The 17,178-nt window shown below is 44.6% G+C and overlaps 1 protein-coding gene across 4 annotated transcripts in view; it reads left to right on the top strand.

The window, feature by feature from the left end:
* The first annotated feature begins 710 nt into the window (after nt 1-710).
* PHAF1 (phagosome assembly factor 1) overlaps nt 711-17,178 on the top strand; it is a 31,416-nt gene continuing 14,948 nt past the window's right edge. Inside the window, exons 1-4 of one of the 4 annotated variants that reach the window (XM_058706155.1) lie at nt 711-809; nt 904-1,024; nt 8,662-8,744; nt 13,423-13,506. In XM_058706155.1, the coding sequence (XP_058562138.1) occupies nt 961-1,024; nt 8,662-8,744; nt 13,423-13,506 (231 nt within the window). In that variant the 5' untranslated portion in view covers nt 711-809; nt 904-960. Of the gene's footprint in view, nt 822-903; nt 1,025-8,661; nt 8,745-13,422; nt 13,507-17,178 lie in introns of all 4 variants that reach the window. The other 3 variants (XM_058706157.1, XM_058706158.1, XM_058706156.1) reach the window with 3 other exon arrangements.

Raw genomic sequence — 17,178 nt, forward strand, 5'->3', positions numbered from 1 at the left:
TGCCTTGTAGTTTTTGAGTGCCCCAGGTCATGGACCAAAAGCTCAGGTTCAACAGGCTAGAGGAGCCCCTCCTCCGACCTATAGATGAGGAGAATGAAGCAAAAAGGGCACCAGAGGTTTGGTCAAGACCACACAGCATTGGCGGCAAAGCTGGCTCTGGCTAGAGTCTGAGCTGCTGCCAACGACCTCTGGATACCGGCCCCAGGAGGCTGTGTACATCTGCACTAGGTCAATGGGAGGTCTGGCCTAGCTCCTCCCTCCTCAACCCTCTACCCCACCTCCCTGCCCCTACCCAAACACTCAAGCACACTACGCACTCACTTTGAAGTCCGTGTCCTCCCTCCCCGCTGGGCCTCAGACGTTGCACCCTCAGAAGTCGCCTTTTGCGCCCAGTGAGTATCAGTAGGACATATGTGTAGACAGCAGACAGATGTCGTATAACCACGTCACATTTGTGTGTTGCCTGGCGTGCACATCTTTGTGCAGACATGTAAAACGTGTATGGTGTGGTGTGCAGATGTGGGGGTTCACGGAGTACGGGGTCCCTCGTTATGCAAGCGCCCACCCTTCCGCGTCGTACTGTCTGGCCTCCCTCACGCCACTATGCGACTTTCACAGCATTTTGCGCCTGCGCGACTCCGCCTTGGGCTCCTTCCCCCCACCCCGCGATTGAAATCTCGCCTTAGCCCCGCCCCCGCCACGCTTTACGGCTCGGCACGCCAGTTTTGCCGCAGACGCTCCGGCTACCGCTGCTGCCCCTGCCGCCCTGGCTGCTGCCGGTGAGCCGAGCTGAGCTGAGCTGAGCTGAGGTGTAGTATTGGGTTAGTGCCCCCGGCGGTCGAGGAGCAGGTAGAGAGCCACGCCGGCGGAGCCGGCGGGTTAGTCGCTGCTTTGTCTCCTCAGTTTCGGTCCCGTCTGCGTTGCTGCAGGGAGGCCGCCTCGGCCCGGCGAACTGAACCAATGCTGGATCTGGAGGTGGTGCCGGAGCGCTCTCTGGGAAACGAGCAATGGGAATTCACGCTGGGTGAGTGTGGGGTTCTACCTCAGGACTATGCTTCTTTCTTCTCTCCAGGCCCTTCCTGCCTCTGGTCTCTGCCTCTTATTCCCCTGCGCCCGCGGCCCCTCGTCTTTTCCGTCCTCACAGCTCTTTGGGTTCCAGGCACTAACTTACCTGCTCCTACCGGCCAGACCCACCCGTCTGTCGCTCAGCCTGGCCTACATGCCCTCGCCTCAGGCCTCAGCAGGGCTCCTCCTGGGGCAGTGGTAAGGTAGTAATAATAACAATGGTGGACACGCCCCAAACACTTACCCAAGGCCAGGCCCTCCTTCCCTGTGCGTAGTTACCTCAAGTATGCCTCCTTGGGATCTGAGGGTCCATACTTTTGTTTTTCCTATTTCTATTTTGCACCCTTAATAGCTAAGAAGTTACACTCTAAAACGCCACAGTAGTCTGTCTCCCTTTGCTTTTCTGGGCTGTGAGTTGCCTTGTCGGAAGGGGAAACCTAGGCTTAGATCCCATAATCACGTGTTAGGGATCTAGTCAAGGGAGGTGAGAAGAGTTTGTATCTTAAAGGAAATTGGGACTTGTTTCTTGTTTTTAATGTGGTCGATGTGTGATTTAATCCTAAACCCAGACCTTAGCAGAGAGAGTTGAAGGTTGAATGACATAAGAGTTCAGAGAAAGTAACGTTCAGTTTGTATAAAATGCAGTTTGGCCATTTTTGGGGTTTGGGGCCAGTTTTAACTACCCCCAACGTCGCTGCCTTTATGTGTAGAAGTATGTGCATTCAGTAAGTCCACTGTGTGTTTACACTTATCCAGCACTAGGAAAAAGGGGTGTGGACCAGGTGTTGGTGCTGTTTGTGTAGATTTGAACTTTTGTCCCACTAATTTGGGCTACTGGGCTGAGTCACCTACTCCTTTGGGCTATAGCTTATCCTTGAATCTGGAATACTCATCTATGGAAATAGCATAAATGAGGAACTGGAGGATAGATGCTGGTAGGACCCTACTGTGCTCAGTGTTTCCAAGAACTAACTGAACTACAAGCCTCTGGGTTTGAGCCAGTTTTATTGAGTGGTCGTAGCCAACTTCTCTCATAACTTAAACCACACCTGCAGAGTTATTCCCCAAATTTTAGCTGGTGTGAAACACTCTGGCCTGTTGTGAAGCACCAAGAATTTGACTGGGAGGCCAGTGATATATTTACCTCCAGATCCATTCGTCATGCTGTTGCTGTTTGTCTTCTAGTTAAGAAAGAACCTCCCTCACAGCTTCTCATACCAGTACTTCACAGGGCAGAGTGAGAACCACAACCATAGCTTCAAACTGTACTTGATGGTGTGACTAGGTTGTGGATCTCTGTGGTAGTCTCTTGGCCAAAAGTTGAGGGGTGCCTGGTTGGCTCAATGAGTAGAGCATGCAACTCTTAACCTCAGGAGTTGTGAGTTTGAGCCCCATGTTGGGGCCAGAGTTTACTCAAAGTAAAATAAAGATATTATTTGAAACCAGGATTTCAAAAAAAAAAAAAAAAAGCTGGGTGGAAGGGCAAAGTTTCTTCTGTCAACTATTTAGATACCTTAACCCTTACTCCTAACTTTGCCAGTTCCCAGAAATCAAGGGTTAGGGTAGTTCTTTCAAATTGTCTAAATAACAACAGTGAGAAGACTTTCTTTTTTCTTTTTTTTTTTTTTTTTAATGTTTATTTATTTATTTTGAGAGAGAGAGTGCTCAGACGAGTGGGGGAAGGGGCAGAGAGAGAAGAGAGGGAGAATTCCAAGCAGGCTCTGTGCTGTCAGCACAGAGCCCAGCACTGGGCTCGATGTCGTGAATTGTGAGATCATGACCTGAGCTGAAATCAAGAGTCAGACACTTAACTGACTGAGCCACCACCCAGGTGCCCCCAAAACAGCATTTCTGTACGGTGGGCCCAGAATTGAACTTTGAGGGAAACCTCATAGAGGCAGCTTGGCCTTGATGATTCTTTTGTGGATCTTAAAAATCCACATTTTTAAATCATGTCTGCCTAAGATATGATGATCATTTTTAACTTCCTGAAGCTTAAAAAAAAAAAAAAAAAAAGATTTTTCTCTCTCTCAGTCTTCTTCCCAGCCCTCAACACATCTAAGCTGCTGTTGTGGCTGATAGGTAGGGATAGGTCTAAGGTGGATCTATGCTTTAGAGTTACATTCCTAGAGAACCAGGCAGTGCTTAACTAAAGTTACCACAGCCCTGTAAGGTAATCTTCATTTCCCAGATGAGGAGCAGGCTCAGAAAGGTAGAGATGATGAAAAGTAGGTAGGTGAACAGGGATTCCCTGCTTCCCACCACTCTGCCCTTCTAAGGATGGGCTCAGCTTTGTCTCTAGGTTTCTTTTTGGAATCTCTGCAAATGCAGATGCATCAAGCCCTTGCCATCATCTGCCTGGCATCACAGTGGGGATCTGCATCCAGCTTCTTGGCTGCCTTCCTGGCCTTTGTGTAATGTTGGGAGATTAGGGAAATGCCAACAACATAGGGAAAGGCAAACCTAGGCAAAGAGGACTCTCTGGTAATGCCACTGATGGCTTGACTAATGGTGAAGTAAAGGCAGTGCAAACTTGAAATGTTTTCAGTAAGACTTGGAGAATGTATTGGTGTAGAAGCATATCTCTGAATTGTTCTAGAGAGACTGAAGGCTTACTCTGTTGAAGGCAACATATGTACCCCTGCGGACTCTGCTTACTAACATCAAAAGTTGAATAAGAAATGCTCCTGTGCCCTGAAGAAGTTAGTCTCATGTGGGTTAAGGGATAAAGAAATAGTTCATTTTATTAAAATGAGGGAGAGGTCATGTAGGGTGCTTTGGAAGGGGAGAAGGGACTTGACCTGATGGGATTCAGGGAGGGCTTCCTATCAAACTACAGAAGTCAATATCATTCCTGGAGCCAGTGAGCACCAGGAAAGCCCTATCAGAAATCTGCCATGGGGCACCTGGGTGGCTCAGTCAGTTAAGTGGCTGACTTTGGCTCAGGTCATGCTTTCATGGTTTGTTTTTTATTTTTGTTTTTGTTTTTTATTTTTTTTAATGCTTATTTATTTTTGAAGGAGAGAGAGATAGAGCATGAGCAGGGGAGAGGGAGAGAAAGAGGGAGACACAGAATCCGAAGCAGGCTCTAGGCTCTGAGCTGTAAACACAGAGCCTGATGTGGGACTTGAGCTCACTAGCCATGAGAACATGACCCAACCGACTGAACCACCCAGGTGCCCCATGATCTCATCATTTTTTAGTTCAAGCCCCATATCGGGCTCTGCACTGGCAGTACAGAGCCTGCCTGGGATTCTCTCTCTTTCCCTCTCTCTCTGCCCCTCTCCCACTTGCACGCACATGCTCTCTCTCTCTCTCTCTCTCTTTCAGTAAACAAACAAACTTAAAAGTAGGAAATTCTAGGGGCGCCTGGGTGGCTCAACCGACTGAGTGTCCGACTTTGGCTCGGGTCATGATCTCACAGTTGGTGAGTTCAAGCCCCACGTCGGGCTCTGTGCGGACAGCTCAGAGCCTGGAGCCTCCTTTGGATTCTGTGTCTCCCTCTCTGTCTGCTTCTCCCCCACTTGCACTCTGTATCTCCCTCTCTCTCTCTCTCTCTCTCACTCTCTCTCTCTCAAAAATAAAGATTAAATTTTTTTTTTTTTTTTAAATAGGAAATTCTACCGCCAGATTTCTCTTCTACGGTGTCTCCATAAACATAAATCTTACAGTCAAATTCAAAACAAAACACTGGGAAAGATGGTGTGTGTAGGGAACTATAAGCAGTTTGGTATTATAATGAGAGTGTGATGTACTGGTGGAAGAAGAAAATGGGTTCTCCAAATTCCCAATTCTTTCTCGTGATAGCTGCCTGGGACACTGTCAAGGAGCTTTTGGGTCCATTGGAAAAGAGGGTATCTATTAGTGAAATGTGTTGCAGACACAGGTTTAGGAAGAAAGTTAGAAGCTAGATTTGGGGAATTGGAGAAGGAGAAGGAATCTAGAGGTTTCTGGCTTGAGTGGTTGGGTAGATATTAGAGGTATAGAGACCCAGAATACAGAGGAGAACTCAGACTGAAAAGAAGGTGAAAAAGTCTCTTTTAATCTGTTAACTTTTTATTTGCCTTTTTTTTTTTTTAATGTTTATTTTTGAGAGAGAGAGAGCACACAAGCAGGGAAGGGGCAGAGAGAGAGGGAGACACTGAATCTGAAGCAGGCTTCAGGCTCTGAGCTGTCACCACAGAGCCCGATGCAGCTTCAGACTCAGGAACTGCAAGATCATGACCAGAGCCGAAGTCAAATGCTTAACCAACTGAGCCACCCAGGTGGCCCTATTTGCCTGTAGATGTCTATGTACATATATAGATATATAGATATATATATAGAAAGCAGAATAAGATATGAATCAGAAACTAGGTGGTTGGTTGGATGAGTGTATGAAGGATGGGCAGAAGGAAACATTGCCCATCATAGAGATCTGGGGAAGTTAGAGGAACAGCAAGAAAGAATGGTGTTAGTAGAGACAAGATGAGGGTGCTCAGAGTGAGACAGTGGTCACCAGGGTCTATGGTACAGGACCTACATGTCCTATAATAGCTTTTTTTCACTTAGAGTTCAGCAGATATGTAGGACCACCTACTGTTGTGCCAGGCATGGTGATTGGGTGCTAGGTGTATGACAGTGAGTAAAACAGGCAGTGTTTCTATCCTCAAGGTATAGAGGAGACTAACAGAAATAAACAGGGGACATCTGGGTGGCTCAGTTGGTTGAGCATCTAACTTCTGCTCAGGTCATGATCTGGTTTGTGTGTTCAAGCCCCACGTTGTGCTCTGTGCTGACGGTGCGGAGCCTAGAGCCTGCTTTGAGTTCTATGTCTCCCTCTCTTTCTGCCTCTCCCCTGCTCACACTCTGTCTCTCTCTCTGTCTCAAAATTAAATAAACATTAAAAATTAAAAAAAATAAATAAATAGGATGGGAGGCTTCATTAGATAAGGCAGTTGGGGAAGTGAGATGTGAGTCAAGACCTGAAGAATGAGAAGGAACCAACCATGGAAAGGACATTCCAGCAGAATCTGAGCTAGCACAGAGGCCTAAGTTAGCAAAGAGCTTAACAAATGTGCTGGGAACAAAGGGAGGCATGATGAGCAGTGGAAAGAAAGATGGAGGTAGATAAGATCGAGAATATTCAGGGACTTTAGGTGGTGACATGCTGTTTGGGTTTTAGAACCCCGTAGTGGGAAATCTTTGAAGGGTTGTAAGCAGACAAATGATGAGATCTGTAATACATAGGATGTATACAGTTTAGAAAGCTGACATACACTCCATACCCTTTTTTGGGTCTAGGTAACTCTGTTCGGACTGGACAGTGCTCTAGTGTCTTTGTCATACATATGTTTGGTTCCCTTTAGAGGCCTTTTGTAGCCTTCCTTTATCAGCAGCTGTGTGACAACTGGTCATTGTAGCTGCTTTGTCTCCTCCAGATGGGGTTTCTCCCCAGATGACTCAAGACCTGAGGATCTGAAGATTCCAAGGCCAGGGATTTGATGTAGTTAGGTGGAGAAGAATCCTCTCTTGAGAAACTGATTTGTGCCATGTAGGTGAGAAAAACCATGTGGCCTTCTGTTTCTCAGCACATAACCAAGCTTATCTGTCTTCTCCACATGATGTTTGCCCATTCCTTCTGGGAGAGTATAGATGCTTCTCCATTTCAGGAATGGCAAAGCTGAGTGATGCATCCAACTTGTTCATATTCTCAACAAACATTTATTAAGCTTCTACTATGTATCAAGCCCTATGTTACCAAAGGCTGGAAAGAGCCTGTGTTAAGGTGTGGTGTCCTCCAACTTTCTTCAAATTATAGAATGGACCATCAAATGAAGGCAAGTTTAGATCATTGTTTAAATGTAGATAGACCATGCATTTTTATAACCTTCTTTTTCTTTGTATGCAAGCTCTTTTCTGCACATCTGTCCGAAGATCAGAGGTAAACTGATCTTGAATGTGAGCCACTGTGTGCTTCCCTGAGGTCATATGGTGGTCCCTCTTTCTCCCTTTCTTTTATTACCTACTCCATAATCCTTCAGCTCTGCTGAATAAATATTTATTCAACAGCCACTGTGTGGTCAGCCCTGTACTGGGTACTGGGGATCCAGAGAGTGGTGAATAGCACAATACTGTCCTTGGATTCAGAAAGCTGTGAGTCTTTGGATTTTGTCTGAGACTTTGTTTTGGATTGTCTCTCTTTGAGTTTCTTCTTGTTTGAAATATAATGGACTCTGAAAACATACTTTTTGGTATTCCCTGGGAGTCCTGGGATCTTAGAGATATTGTTGGCATTTGGATTTCTTAAACTGGGTGCATATATAAATTTGTTTACAATGGGCCATGAGTTCAACAATCAGGTATTAAGATTTAGAGGATTTGTGGGTTGGTAAGTAAGGATCCAGTGAAATCTTTAGTAAAATGAATTGATTCTGGTTAGATGTGATGTTTTAAGTTTATTTATTTATTTTGAGAGAGAGAGAAAGTGAGCAGGTGAGGGGCAGAGAAGAGAGGGAGAGAATCCTAAGCAGGAGCCTGCAGAGCTGGAAGCAGCCTCAGTCTCATGAACCTTGGGATCATGACCTGAGCCAAAACCCAAGAGTTAGACAGTTAACCAACTGAGCCACCCAGGTGCCCCTCTAAGGGCTCATTTAAAAAGTTAAATAAAAGTAAATTGGGGCACTTGGGTGGCTCAGTCGCTTAGGTGTCTGACTTCAGCTCAGGTCATGATCTCGCAGTCCATGAGTTGGAGCCCTGCGTTGGGCTGTGTGCGGACAGCTCAGAGCCTGGAGTCTGCTTTGGATTATGTGTCTCCCTCTCTCTGGTCCTCCCCCATTCTCCCAAACTCCCTCCCTCCCTCCATCTTTCTCTCTCTCTCTCTCTCTCTCTCTCTCTCTCAAAAATAAACATTAAAAAATTAATTATTTTAGAAATAAAAAGTTAAAAATCACACATCCAGGGGCACCTGGATGGTTCAGTCGGTAAAGCGCCTGACTCTTGGTTTTAGCTCAGGTCATGATCTCACAGTTTGTGAGATTGAGCCCTGCATTGGATTCTGTGCTGACAGTGCAGAACCTGCTTAGAATTCTCGCTCTCCTCAATAAACAAAAAAAATTTTTTTAATGAGCTCTTACAAGTCATGTGCTCCTGCAGAGTCTCATTTGAGAGATGAGGAGACATGCCAGAAAGAAAGAGAGGAAGGAACCTGCCCTAGGTTATATGTAATTCACGGAAGAGTGAGAACCAGAACCTTGGTCTCCATATCCAGAGTCATGCAGTCAGTGCTTTTCTCACTGTTTTTTGGTTCATGCTGACTTTGCCTTCTCTGAGTCCCTTTTCTGCTTGGGATCATCATAGTAGTTCCCATTTCCAGAAATCTTTTTTGTGTATTCACTCCCTTCCCTTATACAACCCAACTGTTCCCTTAGTACTTGCTGCTGACTTTATTCTAGCTTTTGCTGCTTACTGAACTTTTATTTACTCATATGTTTGTAGACCTTAATAACCCCTGTTCCCACCCCAGGTTTTACTGCAGGGTCTAATGTCTAGTACAAAGATAGATGTCAGTAAATGGATAGCCCAGGTAACCACACAGTTGTTCTTGCTTTATTTCAGGAATGCCTCTGGCTCAAGCAGTAGCCATTCTTCAGAAGCACTGTCGCATCATCAAAAATGTCCAGGTTCTCTACAGTGAACAGGTGAGTGGTAGCTGATTTGTTTACTGAAATAGCATTCCTAATCGTTGAGTCACTCCAGAGGTTGATGCTCTGGGAGAGGCAGACTGGCAGGAATTGCTGGGTCAGTGTGTTTGAATGGGAGAATCTCCAGCACTGGTCAGTTACCAACTACATTTTGACTCTGAAACTTTTGGTCTTGATAATGTAGTGCTGTCAGGTTTGGAAAGGCAATAATAACTGAACTTGTTTTTTGATGTGTTTGACTTAGCTGATCCTTAGACAGGGACATTTCAGTGGGAGGTCACCTCAGGGACTATCTTGTCTTCTAGAGTGCTTGCCTCTTCTACTTTTGTGTTTAAAATGGTCTTTTCTGCTTTGTTGATTGCTTTCATTTGTGTTCAGAGTTGTTGCAGTACAGAGCACTCCAGACTTGAAAAGAAACAGGTGTAGCTCATTCCTTTGGTGAGAATGAACTGATACATAAGATCATATATCAAAATATTGGCTCCAAATTAATGGACATATTTTACTCTTTTTTTTTTTTTATCTGACTTATGGTGGTCTCTATTAAATGTTGGTCAGTTGTGCCAGGAATTAACACCTATAATATAATGTTGCATGTGCTTACAAAGAACTTTTCTGTTTCCAGAAAGAGTGTATACGTTAGCACTAGAGAACTTTCTGAACATCAGGATTTTTTGTATTTGGTTTTATAAGCAGAGTTGGGGACTGTTTTATTATGGGCTTTTAGAAATAAGATGCTTCTTGTCTCTTTAAAAATGCAATCTCCCTTCTGAACTCTGAAATCTATGATTCTTTTGTGACACAGACCATGTGTTGCTGTGTGTAGCAACTTATATGGTGTCCTATGTGTCACAAACCTCAGGGAATAGTTTTGAGCCTATCTAGGCTACAGGATGTTCTCACTGTCTTTTCTGATACCTTATAAGTACCATTTTGATTATTTTAGTTCCATTTGTCCCATTTAGTTTCAAATCCTAAAGCAAATGACTGTTTATTTTCGACATGAAAAATGTTGTGGATTAGAGGAAGGTGAGATTTCTGTGAGTCTTTCCAGTTTGCCTAGTGTCAAAGTTGAGCCTCTTATCTATGTCCAGACATTACTTTATGCAGTGCAATACCCCTCTGCCAGCCTACTGAAAGAGTTCCCATGTGAAGAGTCCTCATGAGACAGGGAATGCATAATCTCCAAGCAAGTTCTTGGATATTTTTGTGGTACCTAACACGGAACAAGGGACTTCTAGGAGTAGGACAAAGGTGCCTTGAGCCACAGTGCCAAAGTACTTCCTCATTTATAAAGTGAAGAATGGTGACTTTTCCACTTTGTTGCACTCAGATCATCCCTAACCTACTCTGACTTTCAATGTTAGACCATGAGGGAATTACTCATGACAATTAGCAACTATCAAAATAGGGATAATGGGTTTGCTTCTTGAGCTTTTAGGTTCCTGCACATTCAGTTAAATCAGATTTGGGTACCCCAAGAGTAGATAAAATTGAACATAGGCTTTAAACTTGTAATTTTTTTAAAAGTGTTTTTAATGTTTATTTTTGAGAGAGAGACAGAGCATGAGAAGGGGAGGGGCAGAGAGAGAGGGAGACACAGACTCTGAAGCAGGCTTCAGGCTCTGAGCCGTCAGCACAAAGCCCAACACAGAGCTCGAACTCATGAACCATGAGATCATGACCTGAGCCGAAGTCGGATGTTTAACTGACTGAGCCACCCAGGTGCCTCTTAATTTTTTTTTTAACGTTTATTTATTTATTTATTTTCTAGAGAGAAAGAGAGCATGAGTGGGGGATGGTCATTGAGAGAGAGAGAGAGAGACACCCAGAATCCAAAGTAGGCTCTAGGCTCTGTCCGCACAGAGCCCCATGTAGGGCTCGAACCAATGAACCAAGAGATCATGACCTGAGCTGAAGTTGGACGTTTAACCACCTGAGCCACCCAGGTGCCCCTTTAATTCTTTTTTTAATGTTTTTTTATTTATTTTTGAGACAGAGAGAGACAGAACAAGCGCAGGGGAGGGGCAGAGAGAGAGGGAGACACAGAATCTGAAGCAGGCTCCAGGCTCTGAGCTGTCAGCACAGAGCCCAACACGGGGCTCGAACTCACAGACTGTGACATCATGACCTGAGCTGGAGTTGGACGCGCAACTGACTGAGCCACCCAGGCGCCCCTTTAATTTTTTTTTTTTAATGTTTAGTTTTATTTTGAGAGAGCAGAGTGTGGATGGGGGAGGGGCAGAGAGAGAGGGAGACACAGAATCCCAAGCAGGCTCCAGGCTCTGAGCTGTCAGCACAGAGCCCAATGTGGGGCTCAAATTGAGGAGCTGCAAGATCATGACCTGAGCCGAGGTCAGATGCTTAACCACCTGAGCCACCCAGGTGCCCCGGCTTTAAATTTTTTAAACAAATTTTTAAGAATGAAGTTTATATCTTCCATCACTACTTTTGTTGTCTGTTGTCCCGACCTTTGGGTACAAATAGTTTTAGCATTAAGTTCATTTTCCCTTATGTCTTCTAAGGAGCTGGAATCAGTTGGAAAACATGGATTTTTGAGCCCAGATCTTGGTTCAGATCCTTGTTCTTCCCATTTTTTAGCTCTGCAACTTTTGACAAGTTAATAACCAGTCTGGTTCTCCTTCTGTAATATGGTTATTGTTTCCTTGTAATAGAATAATCTTTTGAAGAGGATCAAGAGGAGATGGTCTCTCAGAGCTCTGAGCTCTGATATAGTGCTTCTTAAATGTGGGTCCTGTCCTCTTCTGCCTTCCTTTCCATTTCTTCCCATTTGTCTTCTTGCTTCCCATCAAGTGCAAAGAATAGTCTGGCCCCATTAAATGTTTCAGAAATATCTTCTTATCTCTAGCAAATCACACCTTGGAGGTTAAATGTGCATATCAAGTGGGTCCCATCTTTCTTAGAGGGAAAAGTATGAATGACTAGGAGCAAACAGCTTTACTAAACTATTTCATATGGAGAACTGTGTAATTCTGGGATCACTGGAAGAGCCTGCTTAAACACCATATAGTACATGTATATTTTGATTCCAGAGATACTTAGGATTTACTAGTAAAATATTGATTGTGAGGATAATTTACTTGCTTTTGAAAATTATCTAGTTATGTCCTGAATTGTAACAGTGCCGGGAGAAAAATGATCAGATCTTGGGAGAGTGTAAGAAAATTCCAATCCTCCCATTGTTCCTACTCCAAACAAGGATCTTGAAGGATGCTAAAAGGTTGCTTCATCCTGCTTAATGCTGTGGAATAGCCCTCTTAGAAATGTGTTCTGGGTTGAGAATAAGTGACCTAAGGTCAGAGTTCATCATTCTATTATCTTGCTTGAGACCTGATGGTTTTAGACATTCATACAGACCTACTAGAAAATTACAACATTCTTTCTTCTAGTGTTTGCCAGGCATGGTGGTACCTCCTAGGCCTGCTACCTTGTGAAGATCAGTGGGGTAGGAGGGAGGAGATAGTCTTAGCTAATCCCAGAAGGCTCTGGAGAGAATTTTTCCACTGAGGCCCACACCAATGGCACCTGGCCTTCCAGCCTACAGTTCTGTCTCTGACAGCCACACTTCTTTGATTCACTGTGCCTGCCTTGGGAGGCTCTATAAAGAAACTTCTCTAAACATTTGAGAGCTTTGTGCCAGTTTCAAGGAGTGGCAGGGTTTTGGATGTTGGTGTTTTTCTTCTGTGGGGCAGCTTGGTTTAGGGCTGTGGAGTGTCTTCAGATGTCGAGTCCTTGAATTGATTGCACTGGAACAGAAGCAGGCAAGTGAGACAAATGTGACGAAACAGTGTTATATGCTCAGTGCTATGCTTGGTGCCTTCTACCTTACTATCTAGACCTACTATCTCCGTTCCCACAACAACCCTAGAGGGAAGAGATGATGTTATTCCCATGAAGAAACTACAGCTCAGAGAAGTTTTGAGAGTCAGTTAAGGTCACCAGCTCACTCATACCCAAGCCCAGCTCTGTTCACTGCTTTGTGCTGCTGCTCCCTTCCTCCCAGGACTTAGAAGGGGCAAATGTAGAAATACGACTCCTTAGATCTTAGATTTGGGCTTTACAGAAAGAAGCACATGTGATATGGGATGGTGAGGGGAAGGAAGGAAGGAAGGAGTAAGAATATCATCTCATACATAAACATCACAAAGTATTTCTTTGTCCTGGAATATGGCCTGAAGCAGTCAAAGTATAGGATATGTTTTCTGTAGATGGTACAGACAACCTTGGGAACAAATGGACATAGGTTCAGCTGACATGCATTGAATATTACCTGCCAAGTTTCGGTCCTGACTAGACCTTTTTACATGGCCTGCGTTCCTCATTGACTGCTCTCTAGGTTTGACAGGGAAACCCATGCTGTAGGTGTGGACCCTGACCCTCAAAAGAAAATGACCTACATACTCACATAATTTTGGCCCTTTCCCCCAGGTATTATTTCTCAAAGCCTAGAAGAAGGAGTCTCTTTTCAGCCAGTGTTAGGAAGCAGCAGCTTCAGGCTGGAAGTAGCAGACACTGCATTCACACAACAGTTTGTTAGTTGGGCCAGGGAGGGGGTGTCTGCACTTACATATTCTCTGTGCATTGCATTTAGACTTGTGAGTTTTTGGTAGGTGCTGTTGAGTAAGTTGTTGAGTGTTTTATTTTTGTTTTGCAGTCTCCTCTAAGCCATGACCTCATCCTTAACCTGACTCAGGACGGGATCAAACTGCTGTTTGATGCTTTCAATCAGAGGCTTAAGGTAACTGTGAATGACAACTAAAGTTTCATGTCAGGCGGATTACTACGTGCTATTGTGAGATGTTTCTGAAACTCATAAGTGGGGGTAGACTCCTGTGATTCGGTGTACGACAGTACTGGGGACTGGAAGCTGTGCCTGTTCCTCTAAAAAGAGGGAAGCTTGGGATGGGGTGGTTGGAAAGTGGCTGGGAGGGACTCCAATCATAGGCTACAGAGGTGGAGGGGAAAGAGTGTTAAAAGCTTTGGGGAATACTATGGGGAGGGGGATTCTAAGTCCTTCAACTTAAGGAAAGCAAGAGAAGAGCTAACTATTGGCACAGATTATCCCAGATCTTAACAGGTGTACTAAAAATGGGGCCTAACTGCAGAATAGGATCAAAAGACTTTAGTCAGGTTTTTGTATCTTGCTTTACTTCATTCTTAGGTCAAGCAATATGACTTGGAAGGTGAAAAACGCAACTGTTCTTCCTAAAATGCTGGAATTTACAGCTTAACAGCACCAGTGATGAATTGATTCTTTAACCCCATTGAGGATATGTAAACAAACAACTTGATGGTGTATAGGGTTGTCTTAAGTTCAAGTGCAATTTACTAACACCTGTTTCACTCCAGGATGTTTTTAATACACTATTTACAAATGCCTGGGCTTCACAGATTAGTCATGTGACACCAGACTCATGCCTCAGAGTCACAAGGTTGAATGTGGCTCTGGGCATTGGCATACCAGAGTGCTTATCCTGGTTAGGTTATGGAGTAGCCTTTCCAAAAGACTTGGGTACTTCCTAGTTCTCATCATCCCATCACAAGTGAGCTCCTAAGAAGACAAGATAGAACATGGAAAAGGAATCTGTACACAGAATGGGAATTCTTCATTCATGATAGTTTTTCAAAAGCAAATGTGAACATTCTTAGCTCCACAGTTACCTTGCCTCTCCTTGTGGACTCAGTCATCCTGTCTTCACTGACCAGAAGTTTCACAGTGGGAAAAGGGAGAGAATGGTCATCAGTGTGGCTTCATTACAAATCAGGGAAAATTAATCTGGAAACACCTTTACAAAGAGTTATTGTTTTAGCTAGGTACGTCCACTTTAGGAGACATAACCCCAGAAGATTATAAGGAAGGTAATGTTGGCAGATACGTATAGCAGGGCTTTTCATAGTAATGAAAAGCTGGAAATAACCTACATGGACAGCAAAAGGGGATGGCCAGGCAGCCCATCATAGAATCACAGCATGATGAGGACAGTATCAAATATTAAGTGAGTACTTGATACAGATTAGGCACATCACTGAATGCTTCCCGTGCATTTCCCAACTTAACAAGCCTGTGAGCTGTACTGTTTCCCAGTGAGACAAAGGAAGGACAGAGGATGAGTGGTCTGCCAAGCTTTTAACCCTGAATTACCAGTGTGTGATAGCCACTGGAGTAGAAATGACAGCTTCTGTTGATGTATATGGGAAATAAATGTCATAAAAGCTGAAGAAAATTGTGTGAGCACACTCTGGAGAAATGTGAAGAATGAGAAGTACAATTTGAATGAGAAAGGAAGTAATTAGAACCTTCTCTTCTGCTTTCTGCGGGGTCCCTATGAAGAGGAGGGGCTGGGACCCTGCTGGAGCCTCTGGAAACTGAGGAAGTGATTCTCAGGTGCCCTTGGTCAGCATCAGGTTTGACCTGACCCATGTGCCTGCCCCTCCATCCAAGCACTTAAGAATACTCAGGGTGCCTGGGTGTCTCAGTCGGTTAAGCGTCTGACTCTTGATTTCAGCTCAGGTCGTGGTCTTACATGACTTCAAGCCCTGCATCGGGTTCTTTCCTGGCAGCGCGGAGCCTGCTTGGCATTCTTTCTCTCTCTCCCTCTCTCTCTCTGCCCTCTCCTCCTTGTGCACTCTCTCTCAAAATAAATAAAGAAACATAAAAAAATAAAAAGAATCCACTTTTCCCTGATGCTGTCTCCTGCAGTTTCCTCATCCCCTCACTCCCTGCCTATGAGAAAGCCCTACAGAATGAGGCTTCACAAATTTCAACCTTCACAGCTACCTGTCTTTTCCTTTCCTATCTTGGCTGCTGCCATGGCTTCTCCTCTGGGGAAATCAAGGTCTTTTCCAGCCCAGTGGGTGGTAAATCATGAAGTTCAGACTTCCCCAGCTGCTTGTCCCTGTGGCCCAGCAAGCTCCATGGGCCAGATCTGCTTGTTGATTATCCTGGTGACATGAAGGACTCCAAGATGGTTGGTACTCTGGGTCTCTTGCCACAAGTGCCATCCTACATATGCCCTGTGGTTAACTCTGGTCCATTGTTTTCCCATTAGGCAGGCAGGGTTGAAACACCCATAAATGTTGGTCGGGGTTATTGGCAGGTGGGTGACAGCGACACAGAAGGAACATCCTGGAGGCCCACCGCCACAGGGTGAGTGGTGGGAAGCCCTTGGGTGGTCATTGGCCAGCTGTAGGGGTGGCAATAAGGGAGGCAGAGTGCCTGTTCCTGCTATACAAGCAAGGCTTCTGGCTAAAGGGTGAGGCTCTCTGCCAGCATGGGGCCCTGGCTTTGGTGAAATGATATACCAGTTTGGCATGATATACTGCCATGCCGGAGCTTTCTGAAGGGACACTGAGTATCTTATTATGAATCACAGCTGTTCCCTGTTCTTCCTTTAATGACCTCTCTTGGCACCTCCTTTCATGTTTTCTAGTTTCACATTGCCCTTAGCTGACTTCGTAACAGTCAGACTTGTCTGATGTTTTGAGTACCTTTCCTGTGCAAACTAATGAGCCAGACCTTAAAAAGGGCTTAACTTAGTGTGGTACTGGTGAATGGCATACACAAATAGTATAGGAAAGAGTTGATTGAAGTGCTGTGTCTGCCCAGCAGAGGGAGTTACTCTTAGCAAGTAGGATTAGAAGAGCTGCATTATAATTCAGAGGTGCCCAACTTGTGGTTCAGTGTTAGGACCACTAAACAAAGTTAGAGATAAGGTCTGGCCAAGAGTAAACTAATATGTCTCATTTTCTTTGGTAGTTCCAGATGCTTCTGCATGCAGGGCCCCACAGCTCCTTCTAGGATGAGGCCCATATTGTCAGGGCAAACAGACACTGAACCAGCTCTGCTTATTCCTCTACAGTAAGGGCCAGAACTCCCAACTGGAGGGTAGTAGCTGGTTCTTCAGGCCTTGGCCAGCCATGTTTCTTGCGTAGAAGACTTCATAGTGCTCATTATTTGGCACCACTAGTAGCTGAGTGTTTTAGCAATACCTTTGTCTTTGCCCTGAGTTCTTGGCATTTAATTAAAGGCTGAACCCCTTGAAACTACACAAGGGCACTGATGTTCTCCAGGTACCCTTCAATAGAGATATGTATACATATTTGAATATTGTCACACTTGTCCTAAACTAATATGACTTGTTTTCTAGCAGGATAGACCTCCCCCCATCTTTTTTGTTTTGTAAACCACAGTATTTTAAAGCTGATTTTGAAAGTGACTGGGTCTGGGGTCTTTTTAATGCAGCAAAGTGTGCAATAGCAGGAAGGGGGCTCAGTATCCAAGGTTTTGTCCATAGTTTTAATCTTTATACTATGTGAATTTGTTTCTGTGGAGGTTTCCACTGTTCTGTATGTACAGTCTTCTATATGACCCAGCAGTAGATTAGATAAAGGATCTTTGACCCACAGCCTC

The sequence above is a fragment of the Neofelis nebulosa genome, chromosome 17 (assembly GCF_028018385.1).
Source record: "Neofelis nebulosa isolate mNeoNeb1 chromosome 17, mNeoNeb1.pri, whole genome shotgun sequence".
Lineage (NCBI taxonomy): Eukaryota > Metazoa > Chordata > Mammalia > Carnivora > Felidae > Neofelis > Neofelis nebulosa.